This window comes from Ornithodoros turicata, chromosome 1 (genome assembly GCF_037126465.1).
Source record: "Ornithodoros turicata isolate Travis chromosome 1, ASM3712646v1, whole genome shotgun sequence".
Classification (NCBI taxonomy): Eukaryota; Metazoa; Arthropoda; class Arachnida; order Ixodida; family Argasidae; genus Ornithodoros; species Ornithodoros turicata.
Window position 1 is genome coordinate 198444838 of NC_088201.1, and position 24274 is coordinate 198469111.

At 45.9% G+C, this 24274-nt stretch overlaps 1 protein-coding gene across 5 annotated transcripts in view; it reads left to right on the forward strand.

Annotated features, from left to right (window-relative positions):
• Positions 1 to 24274, forward strand: part of LOC135374993 (caspase-7-like) — an 88629-nt gene that overhangs the window by 61774 nt on the left and 2581 nt on the right. For 4 of the 5 annotated variants that reach the window (XM_064607817.1, XM_064607816.1, XM_064607813.1 and 1 more), the window contains one exon: positions 3816 to 3960. In XM_064607817.1, coding sequence (XP_064463887.1) covers positions 3907 to 3960 — 54 coding nt within the window. In that variant the 5' untranslated portion in view covers positions 3816 to 3906. Of the gene's footprint in view, positions 1 to 3815; positions 3961 to 4263; positions 4571 to 24274 lie in introns of those variants that run through there. The other variant, XM_064607818.1, reaches the window with a different exon arrangement.

Here is a 24274-nt window from a genome sequence, read left to right on the forward strand (position 1 = left end):
TGGCTTCCAGTTCTCAACTTCCAGTTTAACGTTACTTCTGAGTGACTGCCTAAACCTGCCTTCCGGTTGCCCACTCCCAGTATAACTGGCCGTTGAAGCTAGTATAACTTGACTTCAAATATCGACTTCCAGTCCAACTCGACTGCTGGTTGTCTTTTTCCAGTCTAAGCTCTCTTATGGTTGTCAACTTCGCATTATACTTGACTTTCAGTACCTACTGCCAGTCCCACTCGACTTCTGGTTGTTCGCTTTCCGTCTATACTGACTCCGGTATCCACATCTGATCCATATTGACTTCCGGTTGTACACTTCAAGCTTAATCTGACTTTCGGTTGCCCTCTTAACGTCTGTACTTGGCTTCCGATATGCACTACCTTTCCAAGTCAAGTTCCGGTTCTTCACTTCCTGTCTAATCTGATTTCCTGTTGTCCACTTCCAGTCTATACTTGACTTCCGGTACGACACTTTCAATTACTATATGTAAGTCAATTAATTTAAGCTTCAATTAGCTTCAATTACTTTTAATCACCCAGTGATTATCCTTTAATTACCGTAGGTAAGATTATATCATTTTGAATTTTTTAATTCGTCTTCATTTACATTTACTCGCTTTGATTACCCTCCAATCTCTAATTGATGCTAATTACTTTGTATTATAGTTATATAGTTATACTTTGTATTTCTTTGAGATCACATATCTACAAACGTCGTCAACGGCATCGGGTACAACGGTTACAACGGCATACAGTAACAGGGAATAGCTGGGGGTAAGCACTGGAATTGAGCGACACCAACACTTAACGTGAAACTCCACGGATTACCACTGGCAATGTGTGTTCCTTGCACAATTAGGTTTATTATACTACCCATGTTCAACACGTCCAAACATCCACCCGAGTGGAATCATGATGGAAGACACGGAACAAAACGCAAAGTTGTGCCACCCTTTTGCCACTGTAGGCTACAGGGCACCTTTGGAAATATGTGCGCAGTAGCGTGACGTCATATGCAAACGTTGTTCATTAAGTCATCCGCTCGGAAAAAACGGAAATATTCAATCCGTGAAACTTTTATAAACAGCTCATGGTTGTTACGCTGGAGCGTCGCAACTGCCCTCCATACCTCGATGTACTCGATCTTTCTTGGTGCACAGTCGACATAATTCACCACTTGTCGCGCGCTACGGATGTCGACACCAGAGGTAGCGATCATTTCCCTCTATATACTCAGCACAATGGGCTGCCCCTCTCAGCAGCTACTGGGGTTGTTTAAACGAAACGCTTGAAAACAAACTGACGGCTGAGAAGACTTACGCGAAGAGTTTCCCTCACAAAAAAGAAAAAGAAAATGAAGAAGAAGATAAAACCCTCCGAGTGATTTGCTCGAAACGACGGTGAGGAGATTCTCACGTGAGATAGCTATTGATGGTAAAGTCATCCCACAAATGCGTTTCTTCCGTTGCCATCGTCAACTTAGTCCTGCCTTCTGTTTGAACGCTCTGGACCAACCACTGCCGGTATAGGTGTCGGAGGCGATTCCAGTAGACTCGATAAACGTTTTCACATGCTCAACGGCGTGAGTAGTGTGTGCCTGGCACGCTCTACGATGGCAACTGCTGAAGCAAAAAAAGCCGAAGGCACCGAATTGGATGAAGGAGAAACGCTTGAACTCTCGTAGGACGTCGAGAAAACATATTATTAAACAAAAAAAAAAAAAAAAGAAAAGAAGAAAGGTTTCGAAAGACGTGACAACTCAAACGAAACGAAAAGCGTGGGAAGAGGTAACGCTAGTTTCGAAATAAAGGTTACCCCACCACCATAAATCGCAAAAAAAAAAAAAAATGAACAAGAGAGGTAAGTAGGTACTACGGCGCTTGTTGTGTTCATTATTTGAATTCATTTGTTGTTATGTGGAGCTTGTAGCAGTGTTAAAATTGCGTAACTTGTATTGTTTTTAAATCAACACTGAGTCACAATTCCCCACTTTTGATGTGAGTAAGGTGCATATGCAAAAACGAAAGAAGGAAAAATGCTTTCATGAGGATGCGTTCACGCAAAGTAAGTAGAGGAGTGGAAGAGCTGAGTACAACTAATCTGTTTTTGAGGTGGCTGAGCTGTTTAAAAAGGGACACTGGCGACATACTTTTGTTTGTTTGTTTTTGGTGAAAAGGGCCAGGTTGTAGAGATACCGTCTGTCATGTCCGCTGCCCTTGAGATCATAGGGGCAGGGCGGCAGGCGTTATTGGGATTACTGGAGGGATTGATAGGGCAGAGACTCCAGTGAAACTGCTGTAAGTTTCCAAGCGGCGTTGTGTACAGCAGTATTCATGTTTATTTGGAAGATCAGTCAAGATTAATACAAATCACATATAGCGTGGCATCACCGATCACATGTCTGTAGGACCTTCTGTGCCACTGCAGAATGGCCACACAGCGAGGTGAGGGTTCCTCCACTGTTGACTCAGCAACTGGCATTCTCCCAGATGGGTCAACAGAACCATTTGTGCCATGCTTTCCCACTGATGTCCACCAATCACCAAGAAGCAGGCTTCCGCAGTCAGCCCCACGTCCAAGCCGCAGTCACAGTGCAGGTGCCCCTAGAAACAAAAGGAAGCCGTCTGCGCGGCTATATGGAGAGGTCCTGAAGTTGGAAAAACAAAAACACCAGCTGGAAATGGAAGCAATGACGGAAACAAAGATGTTTTACGAACAGGGAGTGGTGACAATGCTCCAGACGCAGAATGTTTTCTTTTTTTATACTGTATGTGTATACGATCGAATTTTTCAGAGGACGGTTAGAAAAACAGAAGGAAGAGCAAATATTTCTGTAGCTAGTACATGTTAACATGTCAGTAGACATGCTTGCAAAATGTTTAGTATGTATAGTATCACTGTGACACATTGTTTGTTTCTTTATGGGGAAGTCGATGAGCACGTCAGTCACAGGCTTGCATCAAATATTAATCGAATAAGTTTTCCGCAAATCATTTGTCTCTTGTGCATACCTGATCATCATTGCGTAGTGCTCTACTTGTTGTGAATACTTGAGTAAAATGCTGCACGCATAATGAGAGAAGCAACGCAAAGATGCCGCGTTGCTTCTGTTGCATGCGTTGCTTCTCTCTTATTCTTTGATTCCTTCTCTCACCGATCCCACTCCTTATATAAGCAATGTTTTTGTCTGCTGCTTTCGTCTGAAGAAGGTCAAGCTCTGCCCGAAAGCTCGCGTATTGAACAGTTATTCTGTCTTCGTGCTTCTTTCTTTCGTTGTTGTTATTGTGATTATCTTTCATGTGTATAACACGGCAGAGGGGCCGCCTACATGAAGGACGAATTGGTTGTTCCCAACCCCAAGCCAGGCAGTCCCCCAAAACTAATGGAAAAACTGATGATGGTGCGAATGGTTTCGCATCATCGTCTCTACTGGTGACTTGAAAAGCAAGCTGTTTCCCCTCACCAAATGGCTGGAGCTCTTCCAGAGCACACACGCGTCTCCCTCTCAAGAGCGGCTGTTTTTCTGTGCATATCATAAGAGACACATAATTTCTCGTTCTGTGAATAGGCAGCTCAGAAACACTAGAGTTCCACATGCAGTTACATTCAAACCAACTAGAATTTGGGGAATTAATTGAATTTGTATTGACTTGTCAGAAACGCGCAGGATTCATTGCATAGTAACCTTTGGGAAATGTTTTACTTTGCTACAAGTGTTAGTGAACACGAAGTGTGCGTTTCGAACTGATTGTGACACCTACACTCGCTTCCATGCATTCTGGTCGAAAATTATTTTAATTGCGATGTTTTATTCCTCTGCAGCTTGTCACCTGTGTACGCTGACGAGGGAGAAGTCAAGTTGCAAGACATCAGCATACCCGAACATTATTCTCATGATGACATCTGGTACAAGATGGACAATCTGAACGCAGGAAAAAAGTGTGGAATATGTGCCATCATAAAAGTTGTGAGTTACGTGTTTGGAACATAAACATTTCCTTACATTATGTGTGTACAGAGCCGTGAAAAATGAGAAAGAGAACGATGTGGAGGCTGTCGTAGTGACATAGTGCAGTGATGTCCTCTTCGGAATTTTGTCTAATCTTGTGTGCTAAGTCCTTTGGACTCCTGTGTGCTAAGTCAGTGGTTCCAAAACTGTGAAACATTCAAAAATAAAAAAAAAATGCGACGGATATGTTCGCTATTCTGCGTTACCAGGAAGCCCGTGGCTGCAGATGCGGAGGTTTCTCATAAACGCACTTACATGCAGGGTATGCAACGCTTTGGAGGCGTCACAAGAAACTCGCTTTCAAGCCTGATTTGGCACGCAAGAAGGCGAAAATCGATGTCCTGAGGTTCACTCCCTCCCTCAAAATGCCACGGCGTCTGCGTCTATCGCGGCATACACGGACGCCCTGCCTTCACGATGCACCGCGCAGTCGTGGCGCAGAGTGCAGGATCGTGTGACACTGCTGAAGTCCTCAGTTATATTAAAGGACATATCCCGGCTCTCAAGATTCAGTTTGAGAAGTACTTTCCGCAGATCGAGGACAATAAACACGACTGGACCCATTTCACATGATTTCTCTTCCCGACGGCTTTATTACAGCAGACGAAGAGCAGTTCATGGGCCTGAGTTCAGATTCAAGTTTGAGGTGCCAGTTTCCACAACAATCACTTCCCGAATTTTGTGTAGGTTTGGCCACGGAATGCCCGCTATTGACAAGAAAAGTCATTAAAATATTCCTTCCATTCGTGGCAACGTACTTATGCGTGTTTGGCTTCTCCGCTGTGCACACAAAACAAAGTGGAGGTCACACCTCAATATCATGCACGGACTGAGAGTTGCGGTGCCGAAACGCTGTCCTCGTTTCCAGAAACTATGCCCCAAAAAACAGGCTCACTTTCATGAGCAAGTATGCTTTCATGGCCGCGCAATCCTGCAGTTGCGCAAGACTTTTTTGCTCAGTGAACTCGCTCTAAATATAGCCCAAAGAACACGTCGTAGTAACGTTTTCGGCTGACGTTCATGGGCGGAGATGGGAAAACGTCCGGCATCGTGAAGAGGGAGGGAGGTCACCTCTATTTTAATGGGTTGCGGGATGGCCAAGTTTCGGAATTATTGTGCTAACGATTTCCATATGCATACGTTTTCTTGCTATGCTCATTGGCTCTGTACCTATAATGTCAGGATATGTGGAGTTGAGAATTCGTGAAGAGACCTGCACGTTATGCATTACCTACCTACCGTGTCATCACCTATTGCACATATGCATATTTTTAATGACATGTGGGATAAGTATTTTGCTCCAGCTATTTGTAGTTCTTTAGAAAACACATTTCTTGGTTTCCCGGCCATGCTGTTAAATCGTCGGCCAACCGAAGTCACTGCTCTAGGTTTTAACTGTCTTAGATGGGCATGTGTAGTATAGTCTACCAAGACTCACAGAGAGCTAGAGCCACAAAGAACATAACCGTTTATTCCTCGTCTCACGTTCGTCTCGTCTCACGTGCTCAGTCCACTACTTTCCTGCCTTCAAGATGGACGTATCGCGACGGAGGTTTGCGGTTTCTTTTAGGGTACCGCGGCGACCTGGGAGGGTCCTGTTCTTGCACTGGCTTCTCTGACGTAGCTGTCGTTGTGTCCGTTTGTGGCCAATGCAAGGGCTGAATCGACTCAGAGGGTGCTGAGGTTGATCTGAGTTTAAGATGGTCAGCATGTACTCGGCGTTGCCTGGCGTTGGTTCGTCTTCATCAGCTTCATCAGCTTCCTTGTGCTCAGTTCACTACAGCATGGGCTTGGCCTCTTGGCTTCTTTGGTTTCCTTCTATGTGCATTGTGCATTAGCAAACAGCCGTTATGCATTGCTAACACCGGAAACAAGTGACACGTGAACATTTCTTTGGCATGACATCGTTTGGAAGTTGCACTTCCTTGTGCTGACCTTGCCTTTTATGAGCTGCAGCGATTTGTGATTAGCCGGAGCGATGTTGTCGGGAATGCGACGGGGCTACACTCTCGGCTGTTAGAAGAATTCATCTGAGCATTCAAGTGTTACCAATTAGAAGTTACCAATAGTGCAAATTGTGCGAAGCTTTTGACTCGCAGCGATTGATTGCCGTACGTAGTAAGTTCCACACGCGAAGGCAACGAATTACTCCAGGGATTTCGTCCATGAATATTATCATAGGCAAAGCGCGACTCCAGAGGCGATCTGGAGTCCCGGTATGTAATCGTCTGAAGCTAGATGTCGTACACACAAATTTTCAAAGTGCTCCCGAGGACCAAGGCAAAAAAAAAAAAAAAAAGAAAGAGCAATATGGAGGTAAGTCGAGGTTTAAGTTCATGCTTATGAAAAATATAGCTCCTACAGCAGAACAGTCGCGTTAAGACTATTGCGATATGAAAATAGGAGGCCTCATAAATCCATTGTGCAGCTGTCTGTTAGTTACTGCGCTCCGTATCCACGGGTGACAACACAATAGTATTAAGAATCTAACTTGAGAATTACCACAGGCGGACGCTGAAGGTTGAATGAAGCTGGGTCTGCCTAGCATCAGGTGCATGAAGAAATTGCGGACACCTCACATGCAGTCCAGCTGCCATGTACGCTAAATGCGTACAATCTACAATATTTGTCTTGCACTTGGTGCATTACTGTCGCGACTAAAGCCACATTATTTACGTTGTAGAGGGTCTACTGCACATATATTTTGGGCGTACTACATATGTTCACTAGGAAAAATACCTAAGTGGTACAGTGTTGTCTTTCTATCAGAAGTACATAATCTTGCTGCAAAAAATTAGTTTAATTAAGTTTAAAAATAGTTATTAAGTAATTATGGCTATCCATTTCCTGTCACTAAACTATCTTTCTTTACTGCAGTAGTGAACAACCTTGAGGACACATGCAACACAGGGGGTCATCTCATCTTCTCATGACGAATCAGTTGTTCATAAATGGTTCATGTATTCAAGTTCATAGAGGCTTCAAGAAGTAATTCACGAAAAAGCCAATCCTTCGGTGCCAGCGCCAGAGGTTGAACATCGACCCCCCCTGTTACCGGTCAGGGATGTTACATTTTAGGCACTCATTGACTTGTCGTGAATTACTGCTTGACTTAGTCCCTTAAGCTCTTGGAGGCTGTATGTGTATGTTTGTCCGTAGATGGAGCCCGCCACAGCTCATTTGTCTGTCGATTACTGTTCAGGCTTGTGTCGTGTTTGTCTCTTTGTGTGTCATGCCCATGAGTTGCGAACACGTCTTCCTAAAGTGTACTTAGCCTAATAGCATGTGGTGCGTAGATGAGGCAACGTTACGTTTGTACACGTGTATAGGCGAGAGAAGGCATGAAACTCGAAAGGAAGGAGAAGAGAAGAGAATGGGTCACTTCCTTTAGATTGGTGATATCGGGTACTGCGTGACCAGCTTGATGAGCATTATTCATACTGCTCCATCGCGTTCACATGCCATTTTTCTTTTTAGACGAGTATTGCTCGTACAAATGGCATTCTAAATGCCGTCATACCTCCGACGTATGAGTCTCCGAAGTATGAGTATAAAAGGAGTCATTTTTTTTTATAAATATGGTACGCTGCACTGAAAGAAGACTTGGCGCGTAATGTTTGTAAGGGTCCAAAGATAATAAGCCTATTTTTGTTTCCTCGTTAATTAATTCGTTAACTGAAATTAATGAATGCTTTAAACTGCAGGGACTATAGCAAAACTGCCAATGGCGTAGTTGTAGAGGGGGTATTCGATTCTCTTTTTCCCCGGTCTCAAAAAAGAATAAAAAAATTGAAAACAAAGAAAACGCGCCTGAGTTTTGCCGAACGACGGCAGCACAAACGTAGGGTTGTCAATCGGGATATCCCGGATCTGAAAATCCCGGGATCCCGGCCAACTTTTGACGTCCCGAAGCCTCGTGATTTCTTCCGGGAAATCCCGGAATTTCGTGAGCGCAAATATTACAAGCAAATCAGACCCGTGTAAGCCATCAGGTATAGACTCACTTCTTCGTAACGAAATGATATTTTTTTATGACTGGAGGTGGCAGAGGACCGCTGCATACACGTGCGTACAGGTATTTGGTGAACGGCCCTTCAGTTCCGCACCTTCACGAACCTTCAGTTCCGCACGAACCTTCAGTTCTGCACCCAGTATTTGCACAGTAGTTCGCTCCGAAATGGGGTACTCCACCCTCACCGTTCTGTGCTTTCTCACGTCGTGTTTCAATCATTGTACAACGTGATAAGCAAGCTGCGGCTGTGCTCTAAACCATTTAATGTTTCGTTCCTTTCCATTCGTTTCTTTTTTTCATTTTGTTGTTGCTGTTCTTCATTCAAGTGGAATGTTACACCTGTGTGAGGGAATTATAAAGTAATATTTCCTGTTACCCCAAGCAGAACAATGTACTGAAAGTCCAGTGCAGCAGAGGTGGCTAGTATGTGTCTTATCAATGTTCTTCAGTTTCACAAATCTGTTCAAGGCCTTCCACCTACCCGTCCACCCCTATAGCACTCGACTTTCAGTACATTGTGCTGCTTGGGACTTCAATTGTAGCGGGACTCGCCTTCTTTTCACGTGAAGCAGTAGAATTGAGATGACTAAAAAGGAGCGGCATTATTATAGAAAAAAAAGAAGCATTTCGCCGTCACTATTTTACCAATGTGGTTACACTGCGAATTCTCGAGCGTTTTCCTTCAGGAAAAGGTTGAATTAACAAAACACACATGAACTTCGCAGAATGCGCCGATATAGTCACAGTAGAGTCCTGCACGGCCCGCGGCACCTGCGGGTGGCCCGCACGTTGCTGCCGGTGTAGGTTTTTCGTGTAGCGGGTAGCGGCGGGTCGGGGCGAGGAGTCATTGTTGAGTGCGGAGCAGGGCAGTGGTCCGGTGCCGTCGATGCATTTTACCAAAACGCTATTAGAAAGTCACACTGAGTCCCTCAATTCGTTCGCCGTCTGTGCTGCAGCACTCGAAACATGAAGGAAAACGTTGCTGACAAGGGCGGATCAAACGCTCACACTGTTAGTATACAACAGCTCCTGTGTGTCCCTTTTTGTCCATGTCTTGTTCCGTAGCACCATGCCTGAAGCCAGAAACCAACACACATTTGCACCTTTTTCCCCTACAAGAAACCATGCACACAGACATATATAATCATCACCAGGGAGTACTTTAAGTTTACTCATCAACGTTCATCGGGTAGCGGGCCGGGTGCGGGTGAGCTTTTGGACAAAAATATGCGAGCTGCGTGCGAACCCGGGTCTCAGTTTGTAACGGGACGTGGGTTGCGTGTGGGCTGCAGATTTGAACCTGCGGGTAGGGTCGGATGCGGGTCAGATAATGCTCACCCGCGGAGGAGTATACTTGGAAGCGCCATCTGAACTCGTCACAATCCCGGAATCCTGTCCCGGAGTCCCGGGAATGAACCTCACCATGAGCGACATCGGCTGTGTTGTACTGCTACACCACTCTCGACTGTGTCCTTCCACAATACCCGAATAATTTAGAACTATGAAGGAATCAACCCAGACCAAGTTGTTTAGGAACGACATTCAGCATGTTAGTTTCTTTGCCCTACACATCGACAGCTGAACAGCCCAGCCACAAAACATGTCGCCATTCACAATCGCATTGTAGTTTACCTAATATTTTCGGCCAGTCATTGCTTGTGCAAACGTACACACTGGAAGACTCTGGAGGCACACAATTACTAGTATATGATAGCCACAATGAAACGCAAGGAGCCAAGGACAGAGTTTTGACGCCCTGTGGAAACTTGGCAATGCATTGTAGGAATGTGGCCGGTCCCCAAATTTCCACAGCACGGAGATCACACCTGCGCTTAACCAAAAAGTATGTTAAAAAACTCAAAAAGTTTGTCATCAAAGAGCTCGTTACAGAGGGCGTGAAAGAAAAAAGGTTTGGAGCTGCCAGCTGATCTTAAGAAATTAATGGTTTTATTTCGCGCTTCCCACACACCTAAAGTATAACCGGTACGGCACGAGGGTGTCGACGTCTGTGGAACAACAGGAGCTCTACCCTTGCAGAGCAGAGGTCACTGAGAACGGCCGAGCCAACGCCACTTAGATAAAGAAAGCCTGCGCATTGCCTCCTCTCCCTCCCTCGCTATGTGGACATATAAAGCCAGAATTCGTCTGCTATTACGATTCACCGTTCTGCGAATTCAAGAACTCGCAAATGATTGCACATCACCTGTAACCAGCAGACCTAAATATTTAGACAAAAAGCGCGAGTGCAATCAGTTTTGAGAAAGACTGAGACCGTTTGGCGCTTTATTTCCAAGTTTTACCATTTTGTACGCGGGGACGTTCAATGACAACTCGCAGACGACGGTGGTTCTTCTCCATGGCCACAACCGCTGAAACCACGTGCGTGACTGGCTGCGGCCGTTGAAAACACGATCCTGACTGGCTGACCCTTGATTGTTACGTCACGTCAACGAGCGCACAGGCTTTCTGCATCTAGGTGGTGTTGCCCGAGGGAGCGGACGAGGTGAGAGTGACGGCCCACGTTACGGACTCGCTGGGAGGCTTAGAGACTCTGTCTGGCGCCGATAGGGACGTTCGCCTAGAGTTTGGCAGCGCGACACCCGCGGTGCCTCTCTCTCCTGATGGTACTGGGAGGAAAAGTTTCAGAGTGGACTCGACAGACGAAGAATACATTACATTACATGCGCGAATAGACTATATGCGCTGTGCACGGTATTGCACTTGTTTCGGTGCAATATCTGAGAATGTACGGCCCGGGGAACGATAAAAATAAAAGCCTAAATCACGTCACTGTTATTAAATGCACGAACTGCAAAAAAGACACCGGAGCGCACCTGTATTATACCTGTTTTTATTCTCTTTTTTTTTTTACATTCAAACTGAAGCTGATGGATGTGTGATTCTGCAAGCTTATAAACTTGAGCTGTTTTGCCTTTGTATCTTCTTCGTGCCCCACGCTCAGGTTCTTTTTTCATAAATTTCGTCCAGCAGCTCGCCTGTGTCTACGCCATTTTGTCATACACGTAGAGCTATGTCTCGGTTGCCTAGTACTATGTGAAAATCATCAGTAATGGGGATTATGCATTTATTTTTTAAATTATTAATTACATATTGTACAGATATAGGTGGAACAAATTCCTAAATAGCGAGTGCTTGGCAAGCATAGAAGTATAAGATGTCGCGAGTGCATGTGATCCCCAAAATCATCATACCCACGCAGGATCCAGTGGGAGTCATTGCAATTGGTACTTGGATTATGAAAGTTGTGTTGTACTTGAGACATGTCTCTCATTAAGTTAGGTCTCATTCACACTGTGTCAAAAGTGTCTCAAAGTTAATAATCTCAGCCGCAGGGGCATCTAACTTCTTCTGATGACTGTTGTGATCTGACTTCCATATTCCTCTCTTCCCAAACAGTCACGGATATCTGAAAAGTGGTAGCTTTGGTTGGAGTAAGCAAAGGGGGGAAAAGAAAGAATGTGACGCCCATAAAAAGAGCCAACTACTGGCTGCTGACAAACATTCGTAGCGCTCGTTCCATTCATTTCAGGTTTCGCTCAGTGCTAGTACAGCTACGGTACCTGGGAGGCACATTTTACCCGTATTTCGAGACTGTCTGATAATATTCTGCCTTGCGCCGAAAACGCGCGCTGTTGACGGTTTCCCTTCTTCCGACTTGATGGGGAAACAGTCCTCGGTCACTTATACCTTATTCAAAAACGTAACACAACTTGGTCATTCTGACACAGCACATACCATGTGCGCGATGAGAGAACACGCTACTTTGGAAAACTTAGCACAGTCGCCACAAGTGGCGCTGACTGCCGTAAACAGGAGCGCCCTCTTGCCCTGCTGAACAGCCCTATGAGCGGACGGGGGCGATGATGCGTGAAGGTGGGTGATCTTGGAAGGCGGGCTTAAGACGGTGAATGGAGGCCGACTGGGTTGTACAAAGAACGTCGATAATGAAGGTCTTGGGACCTCGTCGGATCACTTTATAGGGTCCAGAATAGGGAGGCTCTAGAGAGCGGCCAATGCGACACTTTCGCAAAAAAATGTGTGCCGATGAGTGCAGGCTGGGCTGTACGAATGAGGACCGTGAAGCTGAGGCGCGGGTCGGCGTGAACCGGATGGCCGCAAAAGGTCGGCGAACGCATGTGAGAAAAGAAGAAGCATTCTCGGCAGAGACGGCTGGCGTGAAGTCGAGGAGGAGAGCCGTACACCAACTAAGCCGAAGAGCAGGCGAGGTTGGGCTTCACGGCGGAACGTATGCCGAGGAAGACGACGGGCAGCATATCGGCACATCAGGTGCGCTTGTCGTGAGCCATGATGGCCTGCTCCATGTGCCGATGAAAGCGCTCGACCAATTGCTGTAAGCCGAAGTTCGGATACCCGTGCTACCCACAAAGAGAGTTAAAGCCTTGAAGAGGCGACTTTTGAATTTTGGGCCCTTGTCCTTCACAACCTCTTGAGGGACGCCAGAGCGGGAAATCCGTGTTCCGAGGAATGTGCGCGACGGTATCTGCGGTGGCGTCAGCTATGGGCGCCGCTTCAGGTCATCGCGTAAATCAATCTACGCACGTCAGTAGGTAGCGTGCCCACGATGTTCAGGTGTACCCTTGAGAAACGGTCCGTGCGAGATAGAAGAGTGCCAAGGGGCGTGACAGTGTGGCGATGACATTTCGAGAGCTGACACGGTGTACAGGCGCGCACCCAGAGACGGATGTCCTTTCGCGCACCCGGACATATGGAACGCCGAAGAATCATAATGGTGGAGGCACACACACACACAAGGGTGGGCTAAGAAATGAGCGCTGTCGAAGAAAGGGACGAAGGGCACAGGACAGGACTGGTGTGCGGCTCCGGAGGATCGAGTACCGATATTGCGCAGCCAGGAAAGTGACGTCTCTCAGCTTGCGGCTGGTCTTCTGCGAGACAGCAGGGTGCTGCATCTCGGGATCGTTTGTTTTTCTTGAGCAAGACGAGTAAATGTAAGAACTGCAGGCTGCCGGACCGACCGCTTCAACCCGGCTGATTGTGTCGGCAATGATGTTGGTAGTACCCTTAATGTGTCGAATGTCGGTGGAAACCTCGGTAATGTACGCTAAGTGGCGAGTTTCGTGCGGGCAGTACCTCTAACTAGCTGAGGTGAAAGCGTCGACCAGGGTGCTATGGTCAGTCCAGGTCACAAACCTCAGAACCTTCAAGAAGTGCCTGAAATGCCGGACAGCGGAATATGCGACGAGAGGTTCCCTAGCGGGATTCCGTAACGGAAGGCTTCCGGGATAAGAAGGCGAGTGTGGCTACAACGCCGTCCAACACTTGCTGGAGAGCCGCTCCGATGGAGTTGGAGGTGTCCACGAGAAGCGATGTGGGAAGGGTTCGGGTGAGGGAAACTCTTCCTTTTCCACCAGCGAAAAAGAGAGACGAACAAAAATACGACCCTTATCTCCGGCTGCCTTGTCCACCAACCCTGACTGAGCAATTTCTTTTTCTGTTTGTGGACCACCAATCACGTCGATCTTAAGCTGAGTTACAGTGGATATGTGGTCCAGGTATCCAACGAATTCCATTGCACGTTTAAAAGTGAGACGCCACTAATTAACGAAGTGTCGCGTTTTGCCCCACGAGTGTCGCCCTGTTAAAAACATTCCCTCTTAAAAACGGGAGGAGCGAATCTCTTGAAAGTTTGTGGAAGGTTAGACGGATAACCAACGGTAATAACTAAACGCGTAGCTTAATACAGGCCGCATCAGTGCTTGAACTACACTGTACCGAAAAAAGTACTGTGCCAAAATTCGTGTAGTTTCGACCGCTGTGTTATTTACCAAGGCTCAGTTCACTTTTTTTCGTCTCTGCTTGGGGCACACCAAAATCGTCGTCTTTATGTTAAGTAGCAGGGTACATGTGGACGCCGACGTAACCGGAATATCTAATCTCTATCACCGCACGTTTAAAAACAAGGTGGCACTAAGAGGCAAATTGCCGCGTTTTGCCCCGCTGTCCCCTATATTTTATTTGTAAAGGAGGGTTAAAGGGACTACGAAATTTCCCGAAGCCCCATTTTTTTTTTTTCTGGAAACGGTTCTTCCCGCCGATGAACTAATATGCCTAAAATTTTTCAGGGCGAAATCGCTCCACTGTGTGAGAAGCGTGCGCTTCAAGTTTCTCTCCCGTATTCCCTTCTCCCGCACGTATTCTCCTGTAGATCGAGCAACAGTGCCGTGCTGCTGGCCCCCGTTACGTCACCGGTATTCCGCAATGCCAAGCAACGCTGGTGCTGTGGTTCGGAGTTCTTGATCCCGAAACCCCTTAATTTCAGCATAATTTCACGTCCCGAAATCCCGGGATTTCTCAAGGCCAAATTGCGGGATTTCGGGATTATAAATTTTGGCTTTATTGGCAACAAATATTCGATGGTACGAGTGAAAGAGAAGGAACGGTGTCCAACCGACTTTTTGTTCCAAGCAACACTTCCCCGAAAAATATTATTTGCAATCCGAAACGAACCAACCTAGTCGTCCACGACACTTTACAACGACATTAGCTGCTGACTCATCTGAACTACGGAAGCCATAGCGGAAAACAGCCCTCAAGTAGCATGAAACTCCCACGAAATCAGAAGGAGTCTTCCAATCCTACAACAAGAAATATTGCAGAATCTCTCTCTCTCCGCAGGATCTCTCTTTTTTTTTTGTGCTTTTGACCCTCACGAATACGCATATTTGAAACGTCAAATGTCAAATATAATGAGGGGAAAAAAGTCATTACAGAAACAAGTAAATGACACTAGACGTGTTTGAAATTCAAAATTACAGATTAACATGGCTTCTATGGCTGCACGCAGTGTCCTCTGACGCTGTCGCATCGTTCCTTGAGTATATATATATATATATATATATATATTTATAGATAAAAATAAAGCTATTCAATAAGGGTCAGAAGTGGAGACAGTGCTTCTACAGGACAAAGTATAAAATTTTATACCTTTTATACCTTGTCCTGTAGAAGCACTGTCTCCACATCTGATCCTTATTGAATATCTTTATTTATTTTTGGTCGTCAACCGCATTCCTTTATTTCAACTTCTATATATATATATAAACAGCAAAAGATGAAAAACAGCCGCGACGTGGATTATGAGCGAAAGGAAAGGGGACACAGCGACGGATTTGAGGTGTTAATAGAATACAAACAAAGGTTTTTTTTACATAATTAAAACATTATTTAGGAAAATGGGGAAGTGTCGACGTTTCGGAGGGAAGCTCCTCCTTCTTCGGGACAGAAGAGGCAACAAGACTGTCCAAAGCCTTTATGGGTTCAGCTTGCTGACGTAATCTTGTGTATTCGCGCCACCTGGCGTTCGTCGATGAGTCACGTTCTGGAAGGTTCGTTTGTCGTGTCCGGTGTGGTGTCACTGCCCTGACGTTCCGGGATCTTCTGAAGTCAGAGCTGGGGGTCATCGTCTTTCTCCCAAAGGCGTCGTCCGTGGTGAAATCATTATCTGGGAGTCCGGGGTTTAGGTCATCGTATCTGGGGGCCTTAGGTGGCCTCCTCGGGAAGTCGTTGTTTGGGGCGTTGTTGTTCTCGTGGCCCTGTTGCTTCATCAATAGTCCATGTAAGGCCAAGTCATCTATCGGGTTTTTCCGTAGCATTGTCCGTAGTGCGGGGATGTCCTCCAGCCATATCTGAAAGAGAAGAAGAACAGGGCGACACGGATGATAGCTAATTGTTTAAGTTTCTAACTGTTGACAGTACACCGGGATCTTCATTGATTGCGGATTTAAACTTATAAATCAAATATGACTCGCGTTCTTCCCTGCATCTGTCAGAATTGAAATTTGATTCAAGAATAAAAAGGGAGACGTCATTTATTGAGTGTCCGGGCTGTTTAAAATGGCGGGAAACAGGAAGCTTCGGCTTCTTGCTAACGTCTGATCTGTGGTTATTAAACCTGATCCTGAAGGATGTTTTACTTTGTCCCACATACTGACATTCAAATGCTTTACACTGAATGACGTAGATGATGTTAGGGGAATTACAGTCAAAATCTCCGTTGATTTTGATGGAAAAATTCGAATTTGTACTTTTGACAATCTGGGTACTTTGCATTAACTTGCAGATTTGACATCTGCTGCCGCCACAAGGGCGACAGCCGGTCAGAGAAGCGTCCGGTTTGTTAACTTTTGACCTAACCAGGCAATCCTGTAGGTTCCGAGCGCGTCTGTACGTAATGCGTGGCGGTTCGGGAAATATCTGCCCCATTCGCTCCGACTGGAGAAGGATACTGTGGTGGCGGCGGAGTATACCGTTAATATTTGGAGCATTCCCGCCGAAAGTTACAACGAGGTTGACGCCGTCGTTGTCCGATGGTCTAGTGCGTTTTTCGAATAAGGTTCGGCGATCGATATTGCGGGCTTTGTCTAGGGCATTCGCAACTAGGCTTGTAGGAAATTTGCGGTTGACAAACGCGCGTTTCAGTTGATCAAGATTTCTGTCTAGGTTTTCGTTGTTGGAGCAGATACGTCTATACCGTAGCGCCTGGCTGTAAGGTATAGCGAGTTTAGTGTGGCGCGGGTGGCAGCTGTTAAAAGAAAGATACTGTTGGGAGTCAGTAGGTTTGCGGTAGAGGTCAGTGGAGATGACCCCGTCGGTTAATGTAACTTGCACGTCGAGGAAGTTAACTGTTACAGTGGAATATGAATGAGTAAATTTGATGGAAAGGTAGACTTGGTTGATGTCGTTAATAAATTCATTCAGGTCATCCTCTGAATGCGGCCACATCATGAAAATGTTATCAAGGAAGCGCTTGTAGAAGGTTGGCTTTTTCTCACGTTTGGAGAAAAAACCTTCTTCTAGGGACCCCATAAAAATGTTGGCATAACTCGGCGCCATCTTAGTGCCCATGGCCGTTCCGTTAACTTGTAAGTAGTGCTTGCCATCGAATTCAAAGTTATTGTTTTTGAGAATTAGATTGAGAAAAGTGGAAAGAACAATGGGGTGAAATGCATGACATGAGTATATTTGGAATGCCTCCTCTGCTGCGAGGATGCCGTTGTCGTGCGGGATGTTTGTGTAGAGGGAGGACACGTCTAGTGCAACTGATATGCTGGAAGGAGAAGGTTCACACTCCATTAGTAATTCGAGAAAATGGTTTGTGTCCTTAATGTAAGAAGGCAGTTGCGGAGGTATATCCTTCAGTAGGTAGTCAACAAAGCTAGATAGTTTCTAGGTAGCAGTCCCATTGCATGACACTATTGGGCGGCCTGGGTTTCCGGGTTTGTGAATTTTTGGAAGCATGTAGAACGTGCCTGGTCTGGTATCCTTAGGAAGCAAGTAATCGTATACGGTGCCGTCTTTGATTTTCTTAGCTTTAAGATCTTTTAGGTGCTTAACAATATCGGCGGTAATTTGCGCAGTAGGATCAGGCTCGAGGGCTTTGTAAAATGCTGTGCAAGCTAGCTGGCGTAGGCCTTCCTCTATATAGTCTTTCTTGTCCATTACTACAATTGCACCGCCTTTATCCGCACGCTTAATTACTAAGTCGCTTCGGTTCTGGAGGTTAGAAAGACTGCGTTGTTCAGCCGGTGTTAAATTCGCCTTTGTCCTACGGCTAGGTGGGTTGTTGTGCGCATTGCTAATGTCGTTGTGAACTGCTCGTATGTACATATCTAGAGCGTTATCGCGGTTGGCTTCCGGAATAAAGTTAGAGGGTTGTTGAAATGGTTGGACGTCTCCTTGAGGTTTCTCGTGAAAATATTATTTGAGGCGCATACGTCGTGCGAAGTTGTCCAAGTCTAAATGGAGCTGGTATTCATTTGGCTTTCCGTAATTGGGACAGAACGAGAGGCCCCGACTAAGTAATGAAATATCCGAATCAGTAGGGGAGTGAGAGGACAAGTTTAAGACACTGGAGGACTGCGCGGGTTCAGCTTCAGTCGAAGAGGAAGGTATCGTGGAAGCGCGTTCTAGATTAGAGACAACTTGGGGGGTAGGCGCGTCATTAGTTGATTGAATACAGTTTGCAGGTTCCGAGATCTGTTCTGTGGTTCCGAAACTTGGCACAATGTCGGGGTTAACGTTGTCCCTGAGTAGCTTTCTACGTTTGGTGCTGAGGAGTGTTTCTGCCCTATCTTTTGCGAACTTATCCAGATCCGACTGGTGGGCTTCGGTTAGGGAGGTTCTATTACGGATGTCTTCAACCTCTCCAGAGACCTGGCGTAGGGAGTCCTCACAATGATCAATTAAAACGTCCACTAAAGCGCAGGAAGCGTTGTTTAAGATTCCCTCCCACTTACCTTGATGTGCTGATTTAAGGTGGAACGTTGGCCTGACTTTTATAGCAAGTCCTCTGGGGATTTTGTTCTGTTCTTTGTAAGATTTTAACGCGGTATGATGGGAGTAATATCGAGCGGATTTGTCGGCTAATTTTTGAAGTTTCAAGAATCCTTGCGTGCTAGGTGAAGGCCGGCGACTCGAATGGGAATGGGTACTCTCACCGGCGGTTAGTCATTCTCGTCGAGATGCCCTTGCCGTCCGTTCTCGTCGTCGTTGTCCCATGATGTCGGCTTCCTCTATGGTGGGCCACGTACGATCCGGGATAGCAGGTGTGTCAGGCCGGCGCTGTGGCAGTCGTCGTAGTAGCCGGGGCACCAGGTCCTGCAGGTTGCGGCTCATCATCCATACCCCGCTGAAGTTCGGGTGAAGGCCGTCAGCTGCAAGCACCCGGGCTGGTCGTCGCTTGTGGAATAGGTGGTCCAGGTAGCACAGGTCGTGCGAGTTCCGGCAGAGCTTCACTAGTAGGCGGTTGAAGACTGTGACTCGCGGGTTACACTGGTACTCCCTCCTCCTGTTAACATAGGGCAAACGTCTGTTATGTGATCTTGGGAGTATCAGTGTGCACACAGCGGTTTCTATTCCGCCTCTGGCCCTGATTCTTTCCAGGAGTCGTTGATAGTCCGAGAAGGCCTGCTGCGGGTCCGGGTACGGCATATCGTTGGTCCCGCAGTGCAAGACCACGAACGCTTGGCGGTAGGTCGTCCACCTCCTCGAGAAAGTCCAGAATCCGCCCTCCACTTCGAGAGACGAACATGGTGGGCATCCGTCGGCATCCGGAGTTGAAGTGCTGAAAAAGATACTTGGTTTGTGAGTCCCCAAGAATAGCCGATCTGGTATAGACGTATCTGTTCCAACAACGAAAACTTAGACAGAAATCTTGATCAACTGAAACGCGCGTTTGTCAACCGCAAATTTCCTACAAGCCTAGTTGAGAATGCCCTAGACAAAGCCCGCAATATCGATCGCCGAACCCTATTCGAAAAACGCACTAGTCCATCGGACAACGACGGCGTCAACCTCGTTGTAACTTTCGGCGGGAATGCTCCAAATATTAACGGTATACTCCTCCGCCACCACAGTATCCTTCTCCAGTCGGAGCGGATGAGGCAGATATTTCCCGAACCGCCACGCGCTACGTACAGACGCGCTCGGAACCTACAGGATTGCCTGGTTAGGTCAAAAGTTAACAAACCGGACGCTCTCTGACCGGCTGTCGCCCTTGTGGCGGCAGCAGATATCAAATCTGCAAGCTAATGCAAAGTACCCAGATTGTCAAAAGTACAAATTCGAATTTTTCCATCAAAATCAACGGAGATTTTGACTGTAATTCCCCTAACGTCATCTACGTCATTCAGTGTAAAGCATGTGAATGTCAGTATGTGGGACAAAGTAAAACATCCTTCAGGATCAGGTTTAATAACCACAGATCAGACGTTAGCAACAAGCCGAAGCATACTCAATAAATGACGTCTCCCTTTTTACTCTTGAATCAAATTTCAATTCTGACAGATGCAGGGAACAACGCGAGTCGCTTCACGTATAGCATATGTTTGTAACTCAAACGTCGCCATGCCAGTACTGGACAGGCCGAAACAGCTGTCCAAACCAAGAACAAAGAACAGAAAAAGAAGAAAAAAGGAAAAGAGGGAGAAATAGGGATGCGTGGCTGGAGCGAAGCCACTGAGTGGAGCTGTAAAAATAACACCGACGCATGTTTCCCGCGTTGTTGTTTTCTTTCGTTTCTTTTCTTTTTTTCAGAACCAAACGAAACGAAATATTCCATCTTTTGTAGATTCTTTGCACAACATTTTATTGTGGTGTACGCCAACCTGTGTGAAGCTCATAGAAGCAGAAAGTATCGCAACAACTCCTGTTTGCTATTTTATCTATCCATTATAGCCCCTAATAGATATACACGTGAGAATCTACCGTTTACCCTATATTACCCTCATCGTGGTTTAAGACAACTGGTCATGTAAAAATGTGTAGTGTATTTTTCACACGAGTAATGTGATTTCTGTTTGCATATCACCAAAACCCTCGAGACTAGGGAGCTACGCAAACAGACGCACGCGGACACTGTCCGGCTGTTTTCGTAGTTCCCTAGCCTCAGGTTTTAGAAATATGAATTATAATCTCCAGCTCGCTTACTCTTTAGCAATTCTTTCATTGTGATTTTTGTGTAACGTTCGTTGTTGGCTCTTTGTTCTAGCAGAGCTTTAATTTATAACCGAATATATCTGACTTTATGCCTTCCTGATGGTTTATGTGGATGACACTTACAAAATTTCACGTTTTGGCGTTACGGTTTGGTGTATGCTTAATTCACGTTGCCAATTTAATGAAGGTAACATATTTAAATTACAAGTCATCAAACTAAATTCTACTCCAAAACACCCTGCGAACCTCTCCAACAAAAGGCCCCCTGAGAAATTCACACAGAAATTTCCAAGGCTCTAAGGCGTGCCAAGGTGTGAGCCCCGATGTTGAATATCGATTCGCCGAGGTAACCGCAGGAGAGCTACGGCCTGGTCTGAGATCTTGCCGTGGAACCTTAAAATAACATGTCGCTACAATGCAGCACTGAGACGGGACGAAGGGCGGTTAAAACAAGGAGACAAACGTATCTGCCGATTCCTCCCTTTGATCACCTTAAAAGAACCACAGCAAGGTCTGCGGTTCTGAGGTAGAACCTCAGAATTTCTTGAGGTTACCTCAAAAGAGCGAAAGCGATGTCTGAGGCCCTGAGGCAGAACCTCAGAATTTGTCGAGGTAACCTTAGAAGAACCACAGCCGGGTCTGAGGTCCTGAGGTAAAGCCTCAGAATTTCTTGAGGTAACCTCAGAACAACCACAGGCAGTTCTGAGGTAACCTCAGACAACCTCAAGATATCCTGAGTTAACCTCAGGATTTCTGGGGTAACGTCAATACGTTTTTTCAATAGGGAAAGGACTTATTATTTGCCTAGGAATATGTTTCACGCGAGAATTTGTGTTCTATGAGGTATTCAGTGTGAGCACGTCGTAAATGTGAGAGTTAGCATTAACAGAAACCATGCCTACGGAAACTAAACTGCAGTGTATTCTGTAGGAGTATTCTGAACATCATATTTATTTATGATAACTTTTGTTTAACACATTTATTGCTCAACCAGGTTTCCAATACTATGTAATACATCCATAGTTAACCTTGATGTTAAGGTACGATAAACTAACGACATCAGCTCGACTGCTTCATTGCCACCTTACACGATGGTGTTACATCAGCTTGAAGTGACCTGTTGAGGTACCTGGAAAGAGGCAAAAGCCCAGTAGTCACGTTACATGACCAATATATTGGACTTGGAAAAAAAAGAAAGAGTAGTAATTGGTACAAGTTCATATAAACTGCTTTTTGGTCTTCTGCAAGAAACCTGCCTTCTTCGTAAATCAACTTATCCAACTCGCAACCTGGACTGAGACGACTCCCTGTACAGGTTGCAAGTTGCACCGAGGATCTGCGCCCATTTGTATATGTGTCAAGGACGAAGGCACCAAGCTCAAACAGCTGAAATGTCACCATTTAGCTAAAATGGTATGTTTACTAGTATACACAAGAGCTGATAACTGAAACATCTACACATACACATTATATAACATGCGTAATTTTTATGCATATGAGAGCACATGATGTATTCTATTTTGCACTGTCACACAGCTCATCTAACAACTCTTTTGGCGCCAAAGTTATCAGCAAGTAGGGGATGGAATAGCTGCACAATCTTCACAGGAAGCCAGTGCAAGCTGAACTGGTTGAACACCGCACTGCATCACTGATATAGTAACGGTTGGTAAGGTTATTTTTGATAATGTAAAATAAAGAACCGAGTTTTATCAGGAACAAAATCTCCTGACGACATGGTGCATCAAAGTAGGTTTCTTTATTTTAGAGGATAACTGCAGAGCACTTGCTGGAGTTGTTCTGCCATATTACCCCCGTGAAAGAATTTAGCTGCCGTACACTTGGGCCGCACTTGACTGAGAGAAGAATAACACAGTATGCAACTCCAGCTCAGGTGAATGAAAATGGATGTAATCCACCTGAGTAATGATTATAATGTAAGGTACAAATGTCAGCACGTCTTAAAAGCGACCTAGTTTATTCAGATGTAAACAAGAAAATGTCCCACTCAATATCGTATATGTGCACATGATAAGGTAAACTGAAATGAAATAAAAAAAAAACTGTGAATAATATGCAGAGCCCGAATGATAGCCAAAAACAATGCCGCAAACAGGAATCTGCAAGGATGCTGTACAGCATTTGTCTGTTCTGAATAGTAGGCTGCAGTGATCACACTGTCTCACCTCAGGGGCTTCAGGCTCCGCCCAGGAAATTACCCGAAAATACGAAAGCAGATGATTGAGGACAAAAGAACGGATACATATGTTCAATATATTACATCAGTACATTACATAAATTTTCTATTATAGTAAGCCAACGGACAACCGACATTCTTCCCCCCTCTAGGTTGAGCAGAGTTGACCCAACGCTCGCTTTCCGCATGCCACGAAACACCTCTCGTCAAGGTGCTGCATTAATCCACCGAATGCGCCTCGATGTGGCCTTTACAGATCAGTGGCGTTACCGCTTGAGACAAGTTGACTCTCCCACCTGCTGCCACTGTGGTGCTCTTGAGGATCTGGAGCATATTCTTCTTCATTGCCCTCACTACCAACCTTCCCGAACCACACTCTCCGAGTCTCTTCGTCAGCTGGACTCTCGCCCTTTCTCCCTATCGAAATTGCTTGGTCCCTGGCCCAATCCAGCCCAGCAACGCTCTGCGCTCAAAGCTCTTCTGACATTTCTCGACACCATCGGACTTCGATCGTTATTGTGAAGGGGCTCGTTATTTTATTCCCCCATTCCAACCTGCAATGGGGTAGAGTATCGCCTGTGGCGATGAAACTCGCCACTCTCCAAGGTCGAAAACAAAAAAGTTGGTGTTGTTGCTATTGTAGTATGCTTGGTATGATCACGCTATGCGAAGTCTATTTTTATCAACAGTGCATCACCTGAGTTTAGCGACTAGGTTGGGTAACTCTCTGTCTTTTACTCTCTCGCTCTCCCTCTTATGTTCCGTAACCGGCCGTAAGGTTCCAAGTCGTGCAGATGAGAATTAACCCATTTGCGGAATCATGAAATATATGATAGCATTTGGACCAAACGGACTGAAAGATCCTTGTTAGCCGCAATAACGAAAAGTACTCATACTTTTGCGCCGTTTAGGTGGATGTTCTTTCTTTAGTGTAGACAGGTATTGTGATAGCACTCCACCTTGTTCTAAACACTGAGCTCGGTATCCAGTACGTTCAAGAGATTACGCGTCCCCTTCATAATCGCAATCATAGAAATGCATCATTCACATGCATAAGTGCAATCATCAATGCATACATCATAGATGGCACCGCACCGTCTTTCAATTCCGGAGGTCCGATTGCTTCGTGCCATCAAAAGATGTCCGTCTCGTCACTGGGAAGCATATGACAATGCATGCCCAGCGAATATTACTGTGAATCAGGGCAAGCAACCGTCCAACATCGTCTCGGCATTTCGGCAAAAACCACAGTATCCGGCTGCGATAAACTGCGACCATCGCGCGGTAGCAGGCGTCATGGAGATTTTAACTCCTGATCCTCCTGATGAAAGTATATGCGGGATCCCACGGCGCATGGTCATGGCGGGAGCATGACACGTCACTATGACGTATTTCGGACCCGGCCGTGGTTCCGTCAAGTTGCTCGCTGCTCAAGTTGCTCGCTGTGTCTTCCCGCGGCAGCTTGCCACTCCCTTACTCACTCGGTTTAAATTCTCTCCCGAAAAAATTCCTCGCATAACGATTGTAAAATTTTGGTTCTAGACGCAGAAAATTGGAGATCTGAA